The sequence below is a fragment of the Bubalus kerabau genome, chromosome 5, assembly GCF_029407905.1.
Source record: "Bubalus kerabau isolate K-KA32 ecotype Philippines breed swamp buffalo chromosome 5, PCC_UOA_SB_1v2, whole genome shotgun sequence".
Classification (NCBI taxonomy): Eukaryota; Metazoa; Chordata; class Mammalia; order Artiodactyla; family Bovidae; genus Bubalus; species Bubalus kerabau.
In genome coordinates, this window is record NC_073628.1 from 26,368,597 (window position 1) to 26,392,764 (window position 24,168).

The following is a 24,168-nucleotide window of genomic DNA, read 5'->3' on the forward strand; positions in this document are numbered from 1 at the left end:
ACAGAGGATAAAATGTTGGATGGCATCACCGACTCAATGGACATGGGTTTGGATGGACTCTGGGAGTTGATGATGGACAGGGAGGCCGGGTGTGCTGCAGTTCATGGAGTTGCAAAGAGTCGGACATGACTGAGTGACTGATCTGAACTGAACTGAAACAGGTTAGAGCTGCATTACAATGCCAAGTGGGGCAAACCAAGTGAGTAGAGAATATCCCAGGGCAAAACTATGGTGATCAAAGATGGAGAAGGCTACTGGTGAGAAAAAGCCCCAAAAGAGGAAGAAAGGCAAGCCCAGACTAATGATCAGTCACCATTTCTGTGTATCCTCCATGTATCTGGTGTGTGAGAACAGAAAACAATCATAGAAATAGAAGACATAGGAATAGAAGCCAACTGGCTTCTTGTCGTCTGTTAGGTCAAGTCCAAACTGGCTGGCAGAACATTCAGATCCTTTCTGACCTGGCTCCTTCTTACTTCTCCAGGTTCACCTTTTCTACTCCCCAGCCCTCCCCAAGATGATAGGTATTTCCCAGAATTCAGTGTGTCTCTTGTGCTTCTATGTACACATGCAATTCCCTCTGTCTTATGTTGACCAAAAAAAAAAAAGCACAATATGAGAGTTGTGAGTTAAGTTTTATTTGGGGAAAATGAAGACTATAGCCTGGGAGACAGTGTTTGAGACAGATCTGAAGAACTGCTTCAAAAATGTGTGGCAGGGGACAGTATTATATATGATTTTAGTGAAGGGGGATACGTGCATATATTGGGCAGAGGGTTGCTGCTAGTCATGAGAAATTTACTGCTAGTCACGAGGAGCAGATACCTCTGTTAATGAGTTTAGTGCTTTTCTAGATATGAGAAGATGCAGGAAATTAGGGTCATAAAATCTCCTGAAAATATCTAACTATCTGAAGGCCTGTTCTGCTAGTTTTTTCCAGAGCACAGAGGGCCTCATTCCTGGTTTCCTCCCTGATCTCCTTTCACAGTGTGTTAAAGGTCAGAGACTGCAGTGGCTAGTGGCCTTGTAGAGGTAGAAAGCAAGTGATAATTTTTAGTTGGCACCTAGAACATCGGTGTCTACTCAGTGAAGACCAGCTCATCTCTGCAGATTTAGCCTCAGCTTTCTTAACTCCTCAAGGCATGCTAAAAGATTATTTTAGATGTCTTTTTGATGTCAGGACTTCCTTGCTGGCTCAGACAGTAAAGTGTCTGTCTACAATGCGGGAGACCCAGGTTTGATCCCTGGGTCGGAAAGATCCCCTGGAGAAGGAAATGGCAATCCACTCCAGTACTATTGCCTGGAAAATCTCATGGACAGAGGAGCCTGGTAGGCTACAGTCCATGGTGTCACAAAGAGTTGGACACAACCTTCATACGTCAATTATTTAAATTACCACGCCCCTTTAATTGTTGTTTACTTGGCTGCCTGAACTGAACTCCATGACAGAACCTATATTTATTTTTCTTTTGGTTGCACTGCCCGGTATGTGGGATCTTATTTCCTGGAACAGGGATTGAACCTGGGCCCTCAGCAGTGAAAGTGCAGAGTCCTAACCACTGGACCACCAGGGAGTTCCTAGAACCTATATCTTACAGAAGGTTTTAAACCCCAGCATCTAACATAGTGGCTAGGACATACTTAGTGCACAATAAACATTTGTTGAATGAATGGATGAACATGCTCAAACTTTGATAGGGGAGACAAGCAAACAAAAAGAAAATTACCAAGTTGTGTGAAATAGGTAGTTTTGGGTACAGAGAGGACGGGATGTCTAATTTCAGGAAGCCCTATCCCATTTTCTGCCTGTTATACTATGTAATCAACATAAAAACACTACACAGTACATACAGTTGCATTTTTGAAACAAGTAAGAAATCTTATTCATAGGAATGAAATTAGATAAGCTCTTTCCTTAGGGGAAGGAGGCAGTGCCTCTGCTTCATTGATGACTGTTATCAATCAGGTTGCTGATTCAAGAATATAACTTATGAGATGGCAGAGATGTGGGCAGGGTTAAGGAAACTAGTCAGAGCTGAACAGCAACAACTAGCCACAAATCAGTTAGGGTTGAAGACTAGCAATAGCGGCAAGCTGTTGCCAACCCTAGGGGTCCAGGGTGGAAGCCTGGAGTTGTAGCCATGGAAGAGCACAGTCACTATTGGAAATTCAGTCTCACTCAGCAGACTAGTGGTGGGTGGAGGGGGACCTCAACCACGTTCTCTTCCAACCACAGATCTGCCTCTGCCATTTATTAGCTGAGCGCAGAAGCCAGAACACAAGTGAACCCTAGTGATACAGTTCATAGAGGTCAACCTCCAGGAGCAAGGTAGAGAAGGACCAAGAAAGGATCTGGGTGGTAGAAGGGCAAACAAAATAATCAACACAGAGGGGAGATGCCCCTGCTTTGTGGACGACCTATATAATTGATGACTCCCCTGGTGGCTCAGACGGTAAGGCATCTGTCTACAATGCGGGAGACCCGGGTTCAAGCCCTGGGTTGGGAAGATCCCCTGGAGAAGGAAATGGCAGTCCACTCCAGTACTATTGCCTGGAAAATCCCATGGACAGAGGAGCCTGCTAGGCTACAGTCAATGGGGTCACAAAGAGTTGGACATGACTGAGCGACTTCACTTTCACTTTATATAATTGATTCTTGCCTATTCAGTAATCAGACATTGATACAGCCCTGTGGATTGCAATTCTAGGCCTCATGTTTTATCAATTTGCTGTGCTTAGTTGCTTAGTCATGTCTGACTTTTTGCGACCCCATGGACTGTAGCCTGCCAGGCTCCCCTGTCCATGGGGATTCTCCAGGCAAGAATACTGGAGTGGGTTGCCATGCCCTCCTCCAGGGGATCTTCCCAACCCAGGGATCAAACCCAGGTCTTGCACATTGCAGGTGGATTCTTGCCATCTGAGCCACCAAGGGAAGTCAAAGGTGTTGATATATTCAAGTTTATTACAATCTGTGCCACCTAATTAGTAGGTCTGGGGTGGGACAAGGGTATCTATGTTTTTAAAAAGCTTCCCAAGTAATTTTGATAGTTGTTGAGAACCACTGTGATAGTCCTTTCATTTTTATGGATAGGAAACTAACATCCAGAGAAATGAAAAATACCCTAACTTGGCCACTCTCTGAGAATTATCCCTTAGGTGACATTAAAGGGTTTAGGTCAAAAGCTGACACATTTGCACATATCTTCTGGCCCAATTTTACCGATAAGAAAACAAAAGTGGAGTGATGTGCCTGTTTATATGACTAGTAAGTCACAGAGGAGGAAGGGCTAGTACTGTGTTTGTAACTTTTAATCCAGTGTTCATTCCAAGCAGCACACGTGGTAAGAGTGTTTGTGTGTGTGTGTGTGTGTGTGTGTGTGTGTGTGTGTGTGTGCGCGAGAGAAAGCAGCTGGCAGCAGCAATTCTGGTCTCCCATTCTGGTTAGGTGAGTTTCCCCACAGCTCCTGACTAGAAGGAAAGTAGAACAAGAGGAGTTCATACCACTGGGACTCTGTAGAAAGAGCTGGAGGGGATAGGGGAAGAGTGAGAGTGAGCCTCAGCCCTAGTTTTTGCCAACTCTCACCTTTATTTCCCTGGCTCTGAATCTCTGTCAATTCTTTCATTAGAAGAGGGCTGCTCCTGGCTTTGAGAGAGTGTCATGTGGACCACACTGGCTTTAGGGAAAGTAGGCAGGGTCCAAAAAAAATAAAAGAGGCCTATTGCGGGAGGGGCTTACAGGAGATCTCAGTCTGTGGGCTTCTCCCCAGCCAGCACAAGGAAGAATTAAGTATTATGGTGTCACTATTCCATGATGCTGAAAATTCCTTTATGGCTGCTAATTAGAGATAAGTAGGGCTGGTTACTCCACCTCAATTCCCAAAGGCTGACACACAGCTACTTCCCTCTTTGTTGTTGTAGTTCAGTCACTAAGTCGTGTCCGACTCTTTGCCACCCCTTGGACTGCAGCACACCAGGCTCCCCTGTCCTTCACTATCTCCTGGAGTTTGCAGCCGATCAAAGACCACTGGGACATCCTCTAAGATGTTTCTGAAATCTGCAATTAATGCTGATATTACACAGACTAAAGGTACATGGACACATTTGAAACCAAGCATGTTCAGAATCATGGGAATTACATGAGAGAAGTGGGAGGCAGTCAAATGGACTGGGACTTAGTGCCAGTTTTACCACTCCAGGAAGAGCTCTAGATTTAAATTTCCTGACACCAGCAGCCCCTGCCCTTCCCTATCCTACACATGTTGGGCTTGGGAGGAACATTGGAGATCATCCACTCATATATGAAGAAATCAAGATCAGATGGGGGATATGATTCACCCAACCACACAGCATGGAAGTGGGAAGACTGGGACCATTTGATTGCCTCCCACTTCTCTCATCTAATTCCCAGGATTCTGAAGGCGCTTGGCTCCAAATGTGCTTGTGTACCTTTAGTTTGTGTTCTTTCAGCATTAATCTGCTTAAGTTGCATTTTTGACAGAGTTCGTTCATACTCCTTTGGGTCCTTAAGTATGCTCAGGTCTGCCTGTCTGCCTGCCTGCCACATCATTACTGGTGTGTTCTTATGGGTGTTAAGGTGTCTCTGCGTTGTTAGAGATATGTGTCTAAGGGTGATTGAGTAACTGTGGTTGTTGTGGGTCTATAGGCTGCTGCATGCTTATATATGTGTCTCTCTTTTCACCTTGAAGGATATATGTGCATCTGGGCCTGTCAGTTTTGTGTCTATGTATTTGTTTGGTGCTTAAGGGTAATTGTGATCCTGTATGTGTTTGTCCATATGTATGGGTCTCTGCGGGGGCTTCCCCAATGGCTCAGTGGATAAAGCATATGCCTGTAATGCAGGCGACACAGGAGACGCTGGTTCCATTCCTGGGTTCGGAAGATCCCCTGGAGAAGGGCATGACAACCCACTCCAGTATTCTTGCCTGGAGAATCCCATGGATAAAGGAGCCTGGCGCGCTACAGTCCAAAGGGTCACAGAGAGCCGGACACAACTGTGAGACACACACACACACGGGTCTATGGATTGCTATATGTCTCTTTTTATGTTAAAAAGTTGTATGTCTACGGACCATCGTGTGTCCATTTCGATGTGTATTTATGTACAGTGAAGGTTGTGGGTCTAACCAAATGTGTCCATGTGGACTGCATGTTTAAAGGCTGAAGGGAATCTGTCTTTGCATTTTACCTCGGTTTATGAGAAAAATGTGTGTAGCCCTGTGTCCGGGACAGGAAAGTGTCTCTTAGCCAACCTCTGTCGTTCCTCAACGCCTGGGGTCACAGTTAGGTTCCAGGAGGCCTTGGCACGGACTCCTAGAGGGGCGCGGCCTGAAGAGCCTCTCTCTCTGGGACAGTAAAGATGGGGTATAGGAGGGTGGGGGTGGGGTGGGAGGATGGGGGTGGGGTGGGGGTGGGGTAGGGGAGGGGCGGGGCCTCTCCCGACTCGCCGGCCCCCCTCCTGCTCTGCGCCCCCGCCCCGGCCGACTCCAGCCCTCTCATTGGCTGTGTCTGCCGTGACGTCACGGGGATCGCAGACAGAAGCTCCGGCGCCCGGCGCGCGGGAGGTATCGTCGGTCACCGGGGCTTCGTTACTTCGTCGCCTCCTCACCTGCGGCGCGTCCCGGGCCGCTGCCTCCCGGAGCCGGGTGCCAGCCGCCGCCGCCACCGCCATGGTGTCCCCGGTCACTGTGGTGAGTGTGTGAGCGAGCGAGCCAGTGTCCGGCGCGGCCGGAGCCCACCGGCCTGGGGACTGAGCTGCGGCAGGCCAAGCCGCGGGCGGGGGGGCGGGGTGGGGACGAGGAAAGGCAGGGATCCTGCGACCGCCCGCGTCCCCCCGGCGGGAGGCGGCGCGGTCACGGCCCCCCGCATCCCAGACTCTGGCGCCCCTCCTCCGCGCGCCCCTGCCGGTCCGCGGGAGGGAGGAAAACAGCGGGCACGTGACTCGGAAGCGTGACTTTGTTGATCTCCGTGTGTCTGGCGCGGGTCGGCCGGGTGGCCCGCCTGGGAGAGGAAGGGGACGGCAGCGGGCCGCCGGCTCTGCGTGGGCAGACCGCAGAGAAGAGGGGGAGAGCGGGAGCGGGGCTGGGACCTCCTGGGAGTCTTTTTCCCAATTTGTTCCCTCCCTTTTCTCATCTTTACAACAAGTCTCGGGCAGTGTAGGTCACGCCTCTGAGTCTAGGCAGCCTGGATCACGCGCAGAGGGGAAAAGGGGTCGTTCTCTATTGACACCCCTTGTTCAGACTTTCTCACCTGAACTCTTGTCTCTTCTCCGCCCCTCCCCTACTCCTAGCGCTGGGTGCTCCAAGACTGTCAAAGCCTCCCCAGCTACTACTGCTGTTTCTTCTTCTAGGGAATAGGGAGCCTGGGGGAGGGCTGTGGAGTAGATGCTTCCAAGGGCTGGCATGTGAGGCTGGGGAGATCTGGGGACTGTGAGGATAAGCTATCTCCTCCTCTGCCTGTGTCCCTGCCCTGACCAGCCTGCATTAGGGAAATCTCCGCAGGAAGGAACTCTGTCGTCTCTTCTCACTGCTCTCACCCCTGGCAGAGCAAGGGCAGGCTTAGCCCCTGGATCCACATCTGCCTCTTCCCAGCCTCCTTCATCACAGTCTGTTCAGTGCCAGGTAACCACGGCCTGGAGGTCTGAGAGTCTGAGTGTGTACGCGTAGCCCTGTGCTGGGCAGCTCACTGGGCCAGAGACCTGTCTCTTGGGCAGAGCATGAGTATACCGGGAACGTCAGCTTCTTGCATCACTCTCTGAGCCCCAGTACCAAATGTCCAAGAAAAACAGCTTCAGGGCATCTGAGTCAGAATATTTGCAGCAGCTCCCTCCCTGAGCTTGCAGAGTGCCTGCATGGCCTGGGAAACAACCCTTCTTAAAGCTGCCCTCCCCCCTAATCCGGCTGAGACCCAGTCAGCTGCTCTAACTTCCCCCTCTCAGTTCCTCATCTCCTCCAAGCCTGACTGCTGGCTTCAGATCAAAAGCTGGTGAGAGAACCCTGCCTCCTCTTCCTGCCTCTCTTTCTGATGTGCCTGAAGTTGCTCTTGTTTTTTGGGAAATGAGATTGACTGACACCTTCTCCAACCCCCCAACCCCTGAGATTGCTGGTATTTCAGGGACAGTTTTCTTGCTCCCCATTCATGGGTGCATTTCTCTAGGCAGCATCCCTGTCTCCTCTCCTTGTCCTTGATGGTACCTTTAGGCTAGGGCAGCTAGAGTGGAGGCTGAATTGTAGGCTGGCTGAGAAGAGAGCCAGTGGGAGCTGAGATGGTTGACAGTGCTCATTCTCACGCATTCCTGGCACTCACCTGGTGTTGCCGGGCCCGTGTCCTGGCCCCACTGCTGAGGATCACAAGTTGGCCAGCTGTGGTATCTCTATGGTTTGCTGCTGACTCCACTCTATTCCAGACAGCTGGAGATTAATGCTGCCAGAGAGAGGCTGAGGGGGCTTTGTAGGGGGAGAAGGAGGGGGCGGAAAGGGAGAAGCCTTGGGCTGCAGGATGGGACACTATCCCAAAGTCTGCTTTCTGCCCAGTGACTATTTTGGTCCTGCCCCAGGGCCAAGAATGGGAAGTGAGTAGCAGGCTCAATGGAGCCCTTTGTCTTCCTAATCATTTAAGCCTCAAGTTAATGACCGGCTCTTTCACACTGGCTGTTTGGGGCAGGTCACACTGGGTTTGTGTCAGTCCTCCCTGCTTTGGAGGTGGGCCTGTCTTGGGGTGAATGCCTGGGCTGAGGGTCCTGCTCTGAGCCCCCCTCTGGGCTCCCATGCTCTGAATGCTGCCTTTGTCCCATGTCTTCCAGGTGAAGAGTGAGGGACCCAAGCTGGTGCCCTTCTTCAAGGCTACCTGTGTGTATTTCGTGCTCTGGCTGCCCTCGTCCAGCCCATCATGGGTCAGCGCCCTCATCAAGTGCCTGCCAATCTTCTGCCTCTGGCTCTTCCTCCTGGCCCATGGCCTGGGATTCCTGCTGACCCATCCCAGTGCCACCCGCATCTTCGTGGGGCTCGTCTTCTCCGCCATAGGCGACGCCTTCCTCATCTGGCAGGACCAGGGTTACTTTGTCCACGGTCAGTCATCACAGTTGCCACCTGGGAGGAATCTTGGGCTAGAGGACCCTGGGGAGGGTCCAAGGATTTAGGAAAGATAATTTTTTTTTAAAACAAGAACATAGGGAATTAAAGGGGTTCTGAGGCCAAAGACTGTTGGGGCCCCTGTTGGCAAACGACCTTGCCAGTGATACGGTGATCGGTTCTGGAGTACCACAGGAGAGTTTGGAAGTATCTTTGCCTTCGTGGATTTCTTCCCACCCCTGTTACTCCCCCGTGAGAGCTCCTGGGTTATTCCAAGCACTCCACTCCTACCCCTACCTCCTGTTACTCGTTTCTCACCTGAGCTTGCCTTCAACATCCCATCATCCCCTCTCACTCCCAGGTGTGCTGATGTTTGCCGTGACCCACATGCTCTACGCCTCGGCCTTTGGCATGCGGCCATTGGGTCTTCGGACAGGTCTGCTGATGGTAATATTGTCAGGCCTGAGCTATGCCTTCCTCTACCCAAACCTCACAGGTGCCTTCACCTACCTAGTGGGGGTCTATGTGGCCATTATCGGCTTCATGGGCTGGCGAGCAATGGCGGGGCTACAGCTGGTCGGGGCAGCCTGGCGCTGGACTGAGCTAGCGGCGGGCACTGGCGCACTGCTATTTATTGTCTCAGACCTGACCATCGCTCTCGACAAGTTCTGCTTCCCTGTGCCCTACTCGCGGGCATTCATCATGTCCACCTACTACGCCGCCCAGATGCTCATCGCCCTGTCAGCTGTTGAGAGCCGGGAGCCAGTGGAGGACTACCGACTGAGCAAGGCCAAATGAGGGTCAGGTTCTGGTCACCTCTCTCTTCTCCTGGGACTGGAGTCCAGAACCTGGGAGTCTGCCAGAGCTGGCTTGAGATGACCACAGTACCAACCTGGGGCAGCAGGTACCACCTGTGAAATGTGCAAGTTTGAGGGATAAGCAGAAAAAAGATTCTTCTAGCAAAGCTAGTGGTCCAGGACCATGCTGAGAACTAAAAAAAGCCAGCCTAATGCTCCTCGCCGGAGCCAGGATCTTCCCACCTCTACCCCATCTGGACTGTCAGAGCCCCTCTGGAGGGCTGTGGTGCTCAGCCTTTTGACCTCCCCCACTTCTACTAGATGAAAGAGTCTGACTCACCCACTTCCACTCTTTCTGATTTACACGGAGTTGAGTGAGGAGGGGAAGAGTCTGTGCTGAGATGTCCAGGGCTTGAAGCACCTTTCACAGGCCCCTAGGTGGAAAGACTGGATGAGGGTGGAGTCTCCCTTTCCTGCATCTATCCTTGTTACTTGAACAATCTTAATGTCTAAGTGTTGGGTGGGAAGGTGGAGGGGTGTCTGTCCAGGTAGGCAAGACTGGGGACTATTTTGGCCTCGGGAGTTTTGCGTACCAAGGATTCAAGTTGGTCCCATCTCTCAAAGGGCATCCGGAGCTCAGGCCCCGCACCACTACCCTCAGACCCTATCCCCAGGGCTAGGGTGAACCATGCCAAAGGAAGGGGCCAGCCTGTGTGTTTGTGTGTGTGAGTCTTGTTTGTATGGTCTATCTTCCAGCCTACCTATGTCTTACTTTGCCAGCTGTCTCTGACCTGCTGTGTGTTAAAGTCTTACAGGGAGAGGGCCTCAGGGAGCTGCTGAGGGGTTGCTGAGCCTGGCTCAGAGAGCTGGGCCACCCCCCACATACACACCCACTCTCAGTTCCTTCCTCTTTGCCCCTGCTGCACTGGGAGCAAGAGGAAGGGGCTCCAATTACACTCTAGGGTCATAAGACCCAAGGCACGTTCAATGCAAGGGGAACAAGGATGGGACTACTCCATCCTGTTGCTCACGTGAAAAAAAAATAAAAAAAATAAAACAAGAGTCACTGGCTGCCCTGCTTGTCTGCCTGCGTGGCACGTGCCTGTCCTGGAGAGGTGGGGGTGGGGGCATGGCACCAGGGGCCCTGGATGTCCTCACAGCACGGGTCACAGTCTTGTCCAATGCATGTTGGCGTCAGGCTGGCTCCCTGGCTCTGGTGACACTGTGCTGGTTGGAGTAGGCCTCACTTTCTGGTCGCGTGTGTGGGTGAGGATGTAGTTCAGGAGGATGGGGGATGGGTAGTAGTTGCCACCATCCAAACTTGTCCTTAATGCCCTCCCCTATGTACAGGTGCCCCGCATCTCATTACTTGGTGTCCTCTTCTGCTACCCACCTCCTCCCCTCCCCAGCCCATTCTTGCTACCTGCTCCAGAATAATCTAGATTCCCTTCATGCTTCTCCTCCTCCCTGGAGTCTGGGCTCAGCTGAACAGCTGGGAGGAATGAGATTAGATTGTATGATTCATGCTTTAGATGTGAAGCTCTGGCAGAATAACGTGTCACCTGACTCCAGAGGCATTTTCATCTTAATGGGCAGCTCCCTGACCCAGAGTAAAAAGGGAAGTCATGGATGGTAATGAGTACTCCATCAGTAGAGGGGTTGTACAATTGTGGGGATGTGGTAGACTCAAGCCCCGTATGGGTGTTGAATGAATCAGTAATTTTCAAACTAGCATCTGTACAGAGATTAGTGTTGGGAGCTGAAAGTGAGTCACTCAGTCGCATCTGACTCTCTGCGACCCCATGGACTATACAATCCATGGAATTCTCCAGGCCAGAATGCTGGAGTGGGTAGCCTTTCTCTTCTCCAGGGGATCTTCCCAACCCAGGGATTGAACTCAGGTTCTCCCACATTGCAGGCCAATTCTTTACCAGCTGAACCACCAGGGAAGCCCTGCTGGTGGGAACTAGCAAAAGAATAAAGTAGAGGAGGGAGGTTCAAAGACCCCCATCCTTGTTTCAAGTCCAGTATCTTAAAATTTTTTTAAGGAAGAGTTTGCTGCTGTCAAACATAGTGAGGTGGATGACCAATCCCTTCTAGGTTTCAGATTCTCTAATTCTTAAAGAGTAGGAATATGCATGAGTGTGTGCTCAGTCGCTGAGTTGTGTCCGACTCTTTGCAACCCCCTGGGTGTAACACACAATGCTCCACTGTCCATGGGATTTTCCAGGCAAGAATACTGGAGTGGGTTGCCATTTCCTTCTCCAGAGGATCTTCTTGACCCAGGGATCGAACCTGTGTCTCTTGTATTGGCAAGTGCATTCTTCACCACTCAGCCACCTGAGATGCCCAGATAGTAGGAACCCTGGACACTAAAAAGGCAAGGTCTTGATCCATTTAAATCCCAGAACTGAAGACATACCTACTTGTAGTAAAGAAATGGGAAGGGCAGGCTGGGGAGGAAGTTGAAAACTTCCTGCTAAGCCCTGAGGGGAGGGCAAGGTACAGTGCAGTTGTGGAGGAGGGGAAGGCAGGGCAAGGCCCAGCCAAAAGGGGACTGGTCACCCCCCATGTGGGTGGGTTTGGAGCAGGCTCTCAGGGGTTGGGCTTCTGAGTATCCGCATCCCACTCCCAAGTCCCATTTCCTTGGTCCCTGGTGCACACCATGGTCAGGAATATACGCAAAGGCACACTCACTCAGTGTATTGTCCCATCCCTTCAGTGAATGTTTATGTTGACAAACACCACAGAGCATACAGGGCCACCCTCACTGGGACCACACAGAGGACAGGCCAAGAAGCCCCACATCACAACATCCTCCTGATGCCTGGGCTGGGCTGGAGCTCACAAAAGGTACTTTGATTTCTTCTGCAGACTCTCTGACAGATGCTAGAACTGACTTGGCATTTTTGTCGGAAAGAGCAAAGAAAGTATTTGTCAGTGTGAATGACCCTAGGGACAAGGGAGCCTCCAAACTCCTGGACTTTGAGTCACTATGCAGAAACCAGGGGCTGGACCCTGCCTAGGATCCTCAGTCCTTCCCAGCTGCAGTCTGCCAAGGTCAGCCGAGCGTGTGGGGCCAAGAGCTGCCAGTTATTCATTTAATGTATGCCACGCAGTGTGCCAGGCACTTCTATGCACTATCTCATTTAATCCTCATAACAGCCTTAAGAATTAGATGAGAAAACAAGCTTAGAGTGGCTTGCCAAGGTCACATGGCTGATTAGTGTTAGAGCCAGGGCCTTGTGCCCATGTGCTTACAACCAGAATTAAGTTGTCAGGGATCTGTCTAGCTGTGGAATGAGAGCTGGATGTCTCCCACGGTGCCCTCCCTGGCCTGGTTCTGTTCCACAGTTCAGCAGCCACTGTGGAGGCATCATCTCAGTGCCAGGCACTTAGCTGAGTACTTGAGAGACAGCAACAGGACATGGTCCTTTCCCCAGAGACAGACATCTGTAACAGGACAGTTACAGTCTGTAACCATGGAGACTGTGGATGCCAGTACATGCCACGGAAACTTCAGAGAGTGGCAGAAGAGGAGGCTGGAGAGGTAGGTGGTGGGGGGGTGAGTTTAAAGGATCATGACAAAGCTAGGAGGCTTAAAGCAAAGGGGGAAGAGCAAGGTAGGTCATCTTTGCATTTAGAGAGTTCATGCAACTAGCTATCTAGCTGTGAAGACAGTAGAATGTGTAGGAAATAAAGCATTTCCCCTGCCTGTGCACACATGAGCAGAAACATGGCACACCTGTGTGCAGAGGGAGGGCCTCCCTCCTATCATTTCTCCCTCGTGTGCTTCTGTCATGTCTGACTTTGCGACACCATGGACTGTATAGCCCACCAGGCTCCTCTGTCCATGGGATTCTCCAAGCTAGAAGACTGGAATGGGTTGCCATGCTCTCCTCCAGGGGATCTTCCCAAACCAGGGATCGAACCCTCCTCTCCTGCAGTGGCAGACAGGTTCTTTACCACTAGTACCACCTGGGGGGAAGCCTTTATTCCCTTCAGCACCTCCTGTCTATCCTTATCCTGGACCAGTATAGTTTTGTCTTGGTTGCACATCAAAATATATTGAAATTTTTGTCAATATAAAAGATTCCTTTTAGAACCCTTCCAGAGAGATTGCGCTTGTCAAGTCTGGTTTAGACCTGATCACTACTGCTTTTTTTTCAAATGCATGTTTAGGCCCACCAAGGGTTGCAAATTACCCTGATGCTGGGAAAGATTGAAGGCAGGAGGAGAAGGGAACCACAGAGCATGAGATGGTTGGATGGCATCACCGACCCAATGGACAATGAGTTTGCGCAAGCTTGGGGAGTTGGTGATGTACAGGGAAGCCTGGCGTGTTGCAGTCCATGGGTTCGCAAAGAGTCAGACACACCTGAGCCACTGAACTGAACTGAAGGGTTGCAAACTACAGACTCTTGATTGCCAACTCCCAAGTCTTCAGGGGCCGGATACATAACAAATGATATAGAGAAGATGGCAGAGTGGTTCGAACTTTGGTCAGTTAGAGAATATGTACACCACCCCATGGCAGATTAAATAAAAGATAGTGTCAGCCATAGGAAAATAATCGATCGACCTCCCACAAGACTGCCATTTTGCGCCTCCACCCCAGGTAGGACTCAGCCGGGGGCGCCCACCACCTCCAGGCCTGCCGGAGCCCGGCTCGGCGCCCTCACCATAGACGGTGAGCTTGGAGCTGCTGCAGTCCTTGCCCAGCTTGTTCTCCACCAGCACGCGGTACTCGCCTTGAGCGTGCAGGTGGGGATGACGATGGTGCACACGCTGCTAGTGGAGTTGTACCAGAACTTTGAGTTGGCTGTGATGTTGACGTGGCCCTTGTAGAGGGTGACGGTGGGCCGCAGGTTCCCCAGGAAGGCGCGGGTCACGGTGTGCGGCTTGAGCGGGGTCAGGAACCGCGGCACGTGGCGCCAGTCCTTCTGCTGGTACGGCTTCAGATTGGCGCTCAGATCCTCGACTGTGCGAGGGTCGGTTGGTTGTGGGAGTGGGGGACGTGGCGAGCGGTAAGCGCACCCCAAGATCCCCACCCACACGCTCCCGCCTAGAGCTCGGAAGACGCCCCGGAGACCCAGCTCACGAAACCCCGATGACCTGGGTTAGATTCCCACGCACAGTCAGCTCTAGGGCCCCGACTTCATAGTGGTTCCTGAAGTTCTCCCTTCGTCACTCTCCCACCCCCATGCCACTGCTGGTTCCAAGACCTAAACCCAGGTCCACGGGCTTTTGCGCTTTTCCAGACCTGGGCATCCTAGACTTCTTTCCCGCCACCAGCTTCCGGACCGGGCTGTTGACTGGCTTTTTTTTTCCCCCCTAATTAATTTATTTATTTTAATGGAGGCTGATTACTTTACAATATTGTGGTGGGTTTTGCCATATATTGACATGAATCAGCCACGGGTGTACATGTGTCTGATCACCACCCCCAACTCCCGCATCTGTCCAAGCTTTCCCCAAGGCTATCCCAGGCTCCACCGTCTCTGATCTCTCCAATTGAATCACATTTCAAGTTTCCTGCAGCTATCCCAATCCTTAATCCCCTCCTTCCGGGGTTTCTGGATGTCATCCCCGTTTCTTGGACCCTCCCTGAGTCCTCAATCAGGACGTCAGTTAGCCTCTCCCCTGGAACAGCTTCTCAGCTCCACATCCCCGCCCCCTACCGGCATCCCCGCCCTCAGGGGGATCTCCCCACCTCCACGTTAGTCCCACCCCTCAGAGTCCCCCGAAGGAATCCCCTCCCCTAGGCTTCCAGACCTCAGCTTTTCCAATAATATACAGGCCAGTTACCCCAATTTTTAATGGACTCATTTCCGTCTGTCTCTCCAGCCTCTTACCTATTCCTGCCTCTCTCTCTGCTCACTAACCCTGCTCTGCATATGCTGTGAAGCTCTCCAGATAGGACTGCAGAAACTGAAACAAGGGCTTAGTCCTAGTTCAATGCCTCTGGGGTTTCAAGACACTGGGAAAAAGTGGAAACAACTCTGCCCATTAAGGCAAAAGCTAACAATCTTGCTCTGTGGTGCCAAAGGAGCCTGACTTCCAAGGATGTGACCTTGTACTGCTCATTGTCATACCTGCCACACACACGTGGAAGTCGTGGTACACCTCTCCAGACACATTCTGGAGCTCAATGTGGTACACCCCTGAGTCAGAACACTTGGTGCTGTTGATGAGGAACTGGGAGTGGTTTTTGCTCTTGGTGATAATTTCCCGGCCCTTGGTAGGGATGCCGTCTTTCAGCCAGATCATGTTGGGTGGTGGGGAGCCCTGGGTGGTGACAGGAGATGGCACCATGGGTCACCTGGGTGGTATTTGGGGGCAGGCCCCCTCTCATTGTCCAGGAGTCTCCTATTAGGCTCTGGTGCCAGGGGTCTGACGAGGGGCAGAAGCAGAGGCTATGGCAGCCATGGTAGCCATCTGGGTTTAGTGGTGGGCATCTGGGGGTCAGGGTCAGTAATGACTCACAGAGAAGGCAGCGTGGATGCAGAAGGCTGTCCCAGCGCAAACCACCATGTGACTCTTCAACCAGGCACTGAGGTCAAACTCAGTGCAGCTTCGCACCAGCAGCTGCCCATCCTTCTTCCAGTACAAGGTCACATCCTTGGATGTCAGCTCACACTCAGGGCAGGCACGGCTCCTCTCTTTCATGCGCACATTCTTGAGGGTGCTCACAAATTTTATAGGGATGCCTATGGACAGACAAACGAATGGTTGCTTCTGCTCCCAACCTCCTACAACACTTTCCTGCAGCTAGATGCTGCTGTGGTCCTCTTTTTGACCCCAGAAACTACAGGGCCCTGTGACATGAAGTGTGTACCCAACTCATAGAAGTACCTGACAGGGAAATTCCCAGCTCTGCTTCTTATTTGCTAGCTGACTCTGTGCAGTGTATTCACTTCCTAAGTTTGTTTGTTTGCTCATATGTAAAACAGGGCAACAGCTTTTATCTCCTCACAGCACTGCAGCCAATATCTCTGATGCCCCCTTGGCCCTCCAACCATAACTGCATTGTCTCTCTGGTGTCTGGACCTTTATACATGCTGAAAATGTTCTCTTCTCTTGCCCCTTCTCTGAAAACTGCATGCCTTTTCATTTTTCTTGGTAAAGCTTTGTCATCATCTTATCACATCCCCTCTGACATTGCAAGGTGGTATCTCTTCTCTGGGTTCCCACAGTCTCTGTGTCTCCCTCCATCACAGCAATGATTATCCCACGTCACATGTGTCAAGAGTGGTTCACATGTGTGACTCACCGTCATGTGTAACTCTCCAAACTAGCTATAAGAATGTATGTAGTCAAGATGTAGTATATGATATGTGCTGTAATATATGACACTTGACCCATAAAGGCTAATAATTTCTTGGCTTGTGATCTCCCAGCTGATAGTAAGATATTAGTGTGTCTTGATTCCTTGCTTAAGAACTTTTTTTCTAAGTATTTTATTCTTTCCGTTGCAATGGTGAATGGAATTGTTTCCTTAATTTCTCTTTCTGTCTTCTCATTATTAGTGTATAGGAATGCAAGGGATTTCTGTGTGTTGATTTTATATCCTGCAACTTTACTATAATCATTGATTAGTTCTAGTAATTTTCTGGTGGAGTCTTTAGGGTTTTCTATGTAGAGGATCATGTCATCTGCAAATAGTGAGAGCTTTACTTCTTCTTTTCCAATTTGGATTCCTTTTATTTCTTTTTCTGCTCTGATTGCTGTGGCCAAACTTCCAAAACTATGTTGAATAGTAATGGAGAAAATGGGCACCCTTGTCTTGTTCCTGACTTTAGAGGAAATGCTTTCAATTTTTCACCATTGAGGATAATGTTTGCTGTGGGTTTGTCATATATAGCTTTTATTATGTTGAGGTATGTTCCTTCTATTCCTGCTTTCTGGAGAGTTTTTATCATAAATGGATGTTGAATTTTGTCAAAGGCTTTCTCTGCATTTATTGAGATAATCATATGGTTTTTATTTTTCAATTTGTTAATGTGGTGTATTACATTGATTGATTTGCGGATATTGAAGAATCCTTGCATCCCTGGGATAAAGCCCACTTGGTCATGGTGTATGATCTTTTTAATGTGTTGTTGGATTCTGATTGCTAGAATTTTGTTAAGGCTTTTTGCATCTATGTTCATCAGTGATATTGGCCTGTAGTTTTCTTTTTTTGTGGGCTCTTTGTCAGGTTTTGGTATTAGGGTGATGGTGGCCTCATAGAATGAGTTTGGAAGTTTAGCTTCCTCTGCAATTTTCTGGAAGACTTTGAGTAGGATAGGTGTTAGGTCTTCTCTAAATTTTTGGTAGAATTCAGCTGTGAAGCCGTCTGGACCTGGGCTTTTGTTTGCTGGAAGATTTTTGATTACAGTTTCAATTTCCGTGCTTGTGATGGGTCTGTTAAGATTTTCTATTTCTTCCTGGTCCAGTTTCCATTTCCACACCTACGTCTCCTACCAGACTAAGAGTTAGCAGAGAGGAGAACTCTCTATTTTTCTACTATTCATCAAAGGACCTTACAAGGAGGAGATGGTAGATGGATGGATGGATAGATGGATGGATGGATGGAGGGATGAATGCCCACATGGAGGTTGCTGTGGCTTGAAGCCCACCACTCAAGCTCTGGCCCAAGCACTCATGGTCAGTAGTGAGCTGGGTCTTCTGAACCAGGTCTCCTGCCTTGGCAGAGAACTCGCCACCATCACTGAGTCTGGCATCCTGAATCTTATACGTGTGGGTCAGACCATCCTCAGACACTGTGATTTCATACTTTCCACCCCTCTTCAGCTCCTTTCCATTGAACTTCCACACAAAGTCGGGCACTTTCCTAGAGAGGCGGATCTCGAACACAGCTGTCTGGCACTCTGTTACCTTCACCAGCTTCATCTCTCCCAAGAACTTCAGTGACTTATCTGCAGCAAAGAGTCGGAAGGGCAGTCCTTGGGCTGATCCCTGGTCCTTCCTGAGGGGTAGGATGGTGAAGGCAGCATAAAGACTCAGGTGTCATTAGCCTCTTGTGGCCCACAGCTGGGGAAAACATACTTCCTTTTGTTCTGCTTGTGAATCATGGGAATCCCCTTCCATGACGTTCATATGGTCTCCTTCCCAATAACATTAACAGCAATTTTAGAAAGAATATGTATCTATGTGACTTTAGATATGTGCCAGGCACTATTAAGGCATCCATCCAGTTCTCACACAGGAAGATTCTACTATTATCTCCCATTTTACAGATGGGAAAACTGAGGCAAAGAGAAGTTGAATCACTTGTCCCAGATATACAGCTCATAAGTGACAGAAGGTAGGATTTGAACTCCAGCAGTTCACCTCCAGAGGCTGTACTCTTAAGCACTGTGCTACATTGCCCCACGGCACTTTATCTCATGGTCCCATCCACAGACCCCACGTTTCTCTCCTCTGTTAATGCCGAACCCCATGCAGTCTGTGCTAACCCCACAGTCCTTCCTGCCATATCCCTATGGACCCCATCCTTGGTTATTTCTTTGCCCTGACCCTGACCATGTCCTCCTTGTGGCCTCTCGTGCCCACACTCATGCCCAGCACCATGAGCTCTGCATTCATCCGCCTGTTGGCCACAGCCAGGCTGTAGGTGCCTGCATCACTCATGTTCACATTGGTAATGGGCAGCGTGTACTCGGTGCCCATCTGCTTCACATCATACTTCCCCAGGAAGTACCGGATCCTCAGTGGCTCATTATCCTGCCTCATGGACTAGGTAGAAAAACTGATGAATGGATTTAAGAGGAGATTTCTATTCCATTCCATAAGGCCAGCCTGAGCTGAAAGGAGCCATATCTACCTTTCTAAGGTTCTCAAACACAGTCAGAGGCCCCTAACATCTTTCTAGCCTCATTATCTGGCTTGGTGGGATCCAGGGTCCCTGCCTCCCCCAAAGCCCGAACTCTTAATATGCATGAGTTCACTAGATGCTTTCTCTTAGAGGTCCATATCATCAGTAATCTTCAGGACTGTCTAATTCAGCCTTTCAGATGGGTAGGCTGAGGCATAGAGAAAGGAGAGTAATTGTCTCAAATCAAACAGTGAACCAGTGGAACACCCAAGAAAAAAGCCCAGCTCCCAGCCCATTTGAGCCATGCCAGATGGCATTGTTTTGCTGGGATGGAGAAGAGGACAGGGCTTATGGGTAATGAGAGGGTCTTGGAAGGAAAGGGATGAAGAGAAAGAAACGATATTCCAATCATATCCCTCCCTGGGTGCTCTCCCCACCTTGACCCACGGTGTTTTGACATTGGGGTCCTTCAGCTCCATGATGCAGGCAGAGACCACCATGGTGTCCACCTTGGCTGTTACGTCTTCCAGGGGTTTCAGAATTCAGATGGCCTGAGGGAGGATGATAACAAAAAGGCAGGTGTCAGAGGCATCTTGAATCTGCCCAGTCTGTGTCCCCAGGCCTGGAGAAGCCCTCTGAGCTTCCAGGGACAAGTGACTAGGCTGATTAGATAGCTGCATTCCCCTCCCTCCACATGGAACAACTTGAAGATCGAGGGGGAAATGGACATGATAAGGGAAGAAAAAGGAACACCATTCGAGGAACAGTTACTGAGTACAGAGGTCCTCTTGTGTATAGGTCCTCTAATTCTGGTGCAGATGTTTCACAATGACAAGTTGATTGAATGAGTGAGAGCAGCAATATAAAAACAAATGAAAAGGGCAAAAGTAATTTTCACTTTGCAGATGAAGAAACAGGTTTGGAGAGACCCCCGCCCCCAAGTTCACTCAATAAGGCAGTAAAACTGGACTTTGACCCCAAGTCTGTCAGATTCCAAAGTCGATGCAAATATATTAGGGAGCAGTCAAGAGAAAAGAGGTGGAAGGAAGATGACCTGAGTTCCTCACTGCCCTGTCAGTAGAGAATGCCCTTGACTAGGCATGGGCAGGGTGGGGAGACCTTGCCTCCAGGAGTCCCAAAGGCACTAGCACTTTTGGTAAGGCCCAGCCCCGGCCTGCAGCCCCCCTCCCCCCTGATGGCCACTGACCTCTACCTCCACTTTCTTCATCCCTTTGAGCTTCCTGAGCAGCCCCCGGAAGCTGGTGAAACCATACTCCACGCAGACCTTCTCAAAGTCCTTCTTGGGCACCTTGGGAAAAAAGTCTACAGCATCTCTTTCTCATCTGTCACCTTCTTCTGCTTCTTCTTGGGAGCAGGGAGTCCACTGGAAGGAAGGAAGTGGGTGACAAGCCTGGATTTAGTGCCTTTCTCTGAAGACAGAGGGAGGCTCTCCCAACCTTGAGATGCCCCTCCCTACTCCATGGATTCTTGGAGCCTGGGCCATTAACTCAGGGCCCTGTTGAAAAGCCTGGAGGGTGGGGGGACCACACCCTGGAAAGAGGAGCCTCCCAGCCTCACTTCTTCTTCAACATCTTTTTGAAATCCAATTTTTCTTGGCCTGAGGACAGAGAAAGGGACAGGGTCAGACGGGGGGAGTTTGGTCCCCAAGAGGAAAGGCCAGGAGGCTTGGACTGGCTCACCCTCAGTCACCAGCAAGGACACGGTGTAGATGGCATCTGCATGGTCATTGCGTGCAGTGCACTTGTATGTCAGAGTCGTCAGGGGTCAGTGACTCCAGCTGGATCAGTCAGGCTGTTAGTAGGCGGAGGGGGAGGGAACCACAGGGAGACAGGGTGTTTTGGGAGGAGGGGGAGGAGCTGAGTGCTGGATGTGTGTGTGGAGGACTGAGCTGTCTCTATAATTGGAAGGTGCCAGGGAGCAGTCAGTGTGAGTCTGTCTGTTTGAAGCCTGATTCCACATGGGGATTCTCCCCCTTGGCTGTGAGCTCCTGGAGGACAAGGACTTCCTCTGAGTTGCGACTTTATCTGCAGTTTCTGGCACTGGGCTGAGCGCTCCTTTATTTAACAGACTTACTCCTCTGTGTCAGGTATTGGGTTGAGCCCTGAGGAAATGGGGGTGAACAAGGCTGTCTTGGCGCCTGCAGAAAGGTGCTTAGGTACCAGTGGGTTTCCTGAAATGGCTTGCTGACTGGATGAGCTGACTGAATGAGTGTAAGGAGTGGCTGGCCAGTAGGGGGCTCTGGGGCAGCTTGTGTGTACTGTCGGGGGTGCTAAGGCCCAGTGATGGGTTTTTGATGGGAAGGAAGCAACTGGTGTGGGTGGGGAGAGGGGAGGCTCTGTCCTTTTCACAGTGGGAAAGTCAGGGCAGATCCAGGAACAGGAGTAATTATAGGCCTAGGTCCCCCAGAGATCCCGCCCTTTCCTCAAAGGGTCTGGACCCAGAGGCTGCAGAAGATGCTTAGACCTTAGGATGATCGGCCCTTGGCATTGCTCTTTTGGAATGTTCCCCTGAAGAGCCCAGGAATCCTCACTCTCACCTCCACTCTGTGACTAGCCCTTCCCTTCGTGCAGATCCCACCTCACCTCAGCCTGGTTGAGGTCCCTTGGTCTCATTCCCTTCTAGCCATGGGCATAGCTTTGGTCTCACGTTCCTCTGGGGCTCATTCACCTGCTGGAACCTCTCTCTTTTCCATTTGGTCCTGCCCCCTCCTTGTTCTGGCATTGCCCTAGCTCTGCCTTGCCCTGCCCCTAATTTTGGCCCCTTGCTCACTCTGGCAAGGACGCCCTAGCTCCTGACTCAGCCTCTCTTATCCTGCTCCTCTGGTAGGGCATTGAGAACCCCTTTTCTCATCTCCCAGCTCTTGGGTCTCCATTGTGGATCTCTTGGCTACGAGAGGACCTGGGGCCCATCCCAGGGTCTTGGCCTCTGGCCTTAGGGGTCACTGGCCCTGGCACCTTCAATACGTGCTCCTTGTTCACACTGTAGTAGAGGATCTTGGCAGACTCCTTGATGGGCATGCCATTCTCTCTCTCCCAGGAGACATTGGGTTTGGGGTTCCCCTGCGCTTGGACTCGGAACACAGCTTTATCCCCTGCAGTGGGCACCTATTTTTTGCCCCTTAGCCTGGAAACTGCACCTCCACCTGCTCCCAGCTCTGGGCTGGGGAGAGACCCTTGGCCTGTCTGCGCCAGTGATTGTGTATTGGGGGACGATGGTGGGGGTGGCAGCAGCAGCAAGGGGCTGGGGCACTGGGATAGAAAGGGAAGTGCCCGGGGCCTTGGGGAGACTCTGGGAGGACGCACCCTCGGGTGAGGCGACCGGCTGAGGCTTCTCCATGAACTCCGGGACATTCTCGCCAGCAGAGATGTTTGAACTTTGGGTCACCAAGCTGAAGAACTCTGTGGAGCTGGAGAACTTCCTCTCCACCACTTCCTCTGTGCCGACAGGCGAGAGAAGTCAGAATGGGCTCCAGGCAGAGCTTAGCCTGGGACCTTTTCTCGAGGGGACAGTGGAGCATTTTAGGTCAGTGAGAACAGGAAACGCTTTGGCCAAGAAAGGAGGACCTTACAGTCGGCGGGTCATTGTGTTATGGCAAATGCTAACCACTAGGGGAGCGAAAGCCTTATCCATCCCTCAGTGGTCGGTCAGTCTTTACAATCTTTACTGGGTCAAGGTCTTGCGTTCTACTTCCCCCTCTGCACTCCGCCCCACCCCCCACCCCCGCCCTTTTTTTAGAAGGAGATTTCTTTTTTAGATTTTATGGGTCTCTTTGGGTTCCTCTCCTGGAAGTTCTGGTCCCCCAGTGACCAGAGGTCTACAGGCTGCAGCTGGTCTACTGATGTTTTTTATTTGACCTTTCCAATGTTTAAATGGGCTTCCCTCGTGGCTCAGAGGGTAAAGCGTCTGCCTACAATGCAGGAGACCCGGGTTCGATCCCTGAGTTGGGAAGATCCCCTGGCGAAGGAATGGCAACCCACTCCAGTACTATTGCCCGGAGAATCCCAAGGACAGAGGAGCCTGGTAGGCTACAGTCCACAGGATGGCAAAGAGTCGTACATGACTGAGTGACTTCATTTTCCTTTCCTTTAATATTTAAACATAAAGGAGCCCTACATCTAAAAATTGAGAGATTTCACATAAAAATTCTAATTTCTGGATCCTTAACACTAGACGCATATTCCTACATGGCAACAGTCAGTGGGAGGTAAAGGGGGGCTGTCCCTTTCGATGGGCTACATTCTGGGCAATTCACCTCAAACTTTTTTTTGCATTTATGTTCCCTGCTGGACGCTATCCGACAGTGGTTTTCAAGTCTGGCTGCAAATCAGGGTCCCTGGAGATCTTAAAAACACTATCAGATTTAACAGTCTGAGGTAAGACTCACATGTTACTGTTTTTTTTACTCCCTTCTCCTCCCACCTGTATACTAAGGTGGTTCTGGTGTGCCATCAGGGCTGAGAATCACAAATTATGGTCACTTGAGTTTGCAGCTTCTGGTCTTGAGTCCTGGCTGTTCCACTTGCTATGCCTCACTTGGAGAGGAAATGGCAACACTTCTCCAGTACTCTTGCCTGGAGAATCCCATGGACAGAGGAGCCTGGCTGGCCATGGTCCATGGCGTTGCAGAGTCGGACACGACTGAAGTGACTGAGCACGCACGCACGCCTCACTTGGCCAGGGGGAGTTGCTGCTTCTCTGGCCTTGACCTCTGTGCACCGAGGACTGACTGAAGGAGGGATGACTGAGAGGACAGGTATTCGATATCCTGGTCCTTGCCATCTTTGAATCACTTTCCTTTAGAGACATGGCTGAAACAATCTGTTCAGTTCTGAGACCATTTCTCAGCTTTCCCTTGGCTCTGCCCTCCCTTAAGTCTGGTCCCCAAGTCTGAACACCTGGAAGCTCAAGTCACTGGTTTATCTATTCATCCTCTCTCCACTGGCAGCCCAAGTCTTCTCTTTCTTAAAGTGGAGCAGGGCCAGCATTATTCTTAAATAGATAAGGCGGCTACCTCCCTAACTTCCTCCATGCCTGAAATTCTACCATCAGAAATTTGTGCATTTGCCTATGGCTTTGATCTCCAGCAATTAAGAGTTCAATCACTTACACATATCCATGTGATTGATTTTTCCTAAGCTGTTTTCCTGGAGATAGCATTTGTGGGCAAGCATCCTGCTGGCTTAGCTTTATCAAGTCACAGATTAGAAGCACAGGTTGGAAGGGCTGTTGGTGGTATCTCGGGCTTTTGAGGGACCCATTGGTCACAAAGATGGGAGGAAGAAAGGCTGCCTCTACCTAATTCTGCCCGCTTACCAGCCATCCCACTCTATTTGCCTCCCACGATCTTGGTTGTCTAGGAGAAGGTCTGCATGTGGGTGGTAGAGCTGGAGAACTCCATGGACACGTGCTCCTGAAGCATCTGCTTGTGGTGAATGGTCGTCAT

The 24,168-nt window shown here is 50.7% G+C and overlaps 2 protein-coding genes and 1 non-coding gene across 5 annotated transcripts; 1 reads left to right on the top strand and 2 right to left on the bottom strand.

Annotated features, from left to right (window-relative positions):
• Positions 1–1,500: 1,500 nt before the first annotated feature.
• On the bottom strand, positions 1,501–1,574 carry TRNAE-UUC (transfer RNA glutamic acid (anticodon UUC)). Its single transcript has one exon. It is a non-coding gene; the product is annotated as a tRNA-Glu (tRNA).
• A 3,967-nt stretch (positions 1,575–5,541) lies between these two features.
• TMEM86A (transmembrane protein 86A) lies at positions 5,542–9,197 on the top strand. 3 transcript variants are annotated; one of them, XM_055581325.1, is made up of 4 exons: positions 5,542–5,708; positions 6,495–6,638; positions 7,820–8,084; positions 8,449–9,197. In XM_055581325.1, exons 1-4 carry the CDS (start codon positions 5,688–5,690, stop codon positions 8,883–8,885), a joined length of 867 nt encoding a protein of 288 aa, XP_055437300.1. In that variant the 5' UTR covers positions 5,542–5,687; the 3' UTR covers positions 8,886–9,197. The 3 variants fall into 3 exon arrangements, with proteins under 3 accessions (XP_055437300.1, XP_055437301.1, XP_055437302.1); XM_055581326.1 differs by having other exon boundaries at positions 6,519–6,638; XM_055581327.1 differs by lacking the exon at positions 6,495–6,638 and having other exon boundaries at positions 5,543–5,708.
• A 2,531-nt stretch (positions 9,198–11,728) lies between these two features.
• On the bottom strand, positions 11,729–24,168 carry IGSF22 (immunoglobulin superfamily member 22). The gene is given in 17 exon segments (XM_055583736.1): positions 11,729–11,773; positions 12,245–12,264; positions 13,561–13,638; positions 13,641–13,949; positions 14,980–15,172; positions 15,371–15,594; positions 17,533–17,805; positions 18,451–18,613; positions 19,142–19,255; positions 19,912–20,028; positions 20,031–20,088; positions 20,283–20,322; positions 20,405–20,472; positions 20,474–20,502; positions 21,680–21,816; positions 22,028–22,159; positions 24,060–24,168. Coding segments are annotated over 17 exon segments (2,109 nt in total).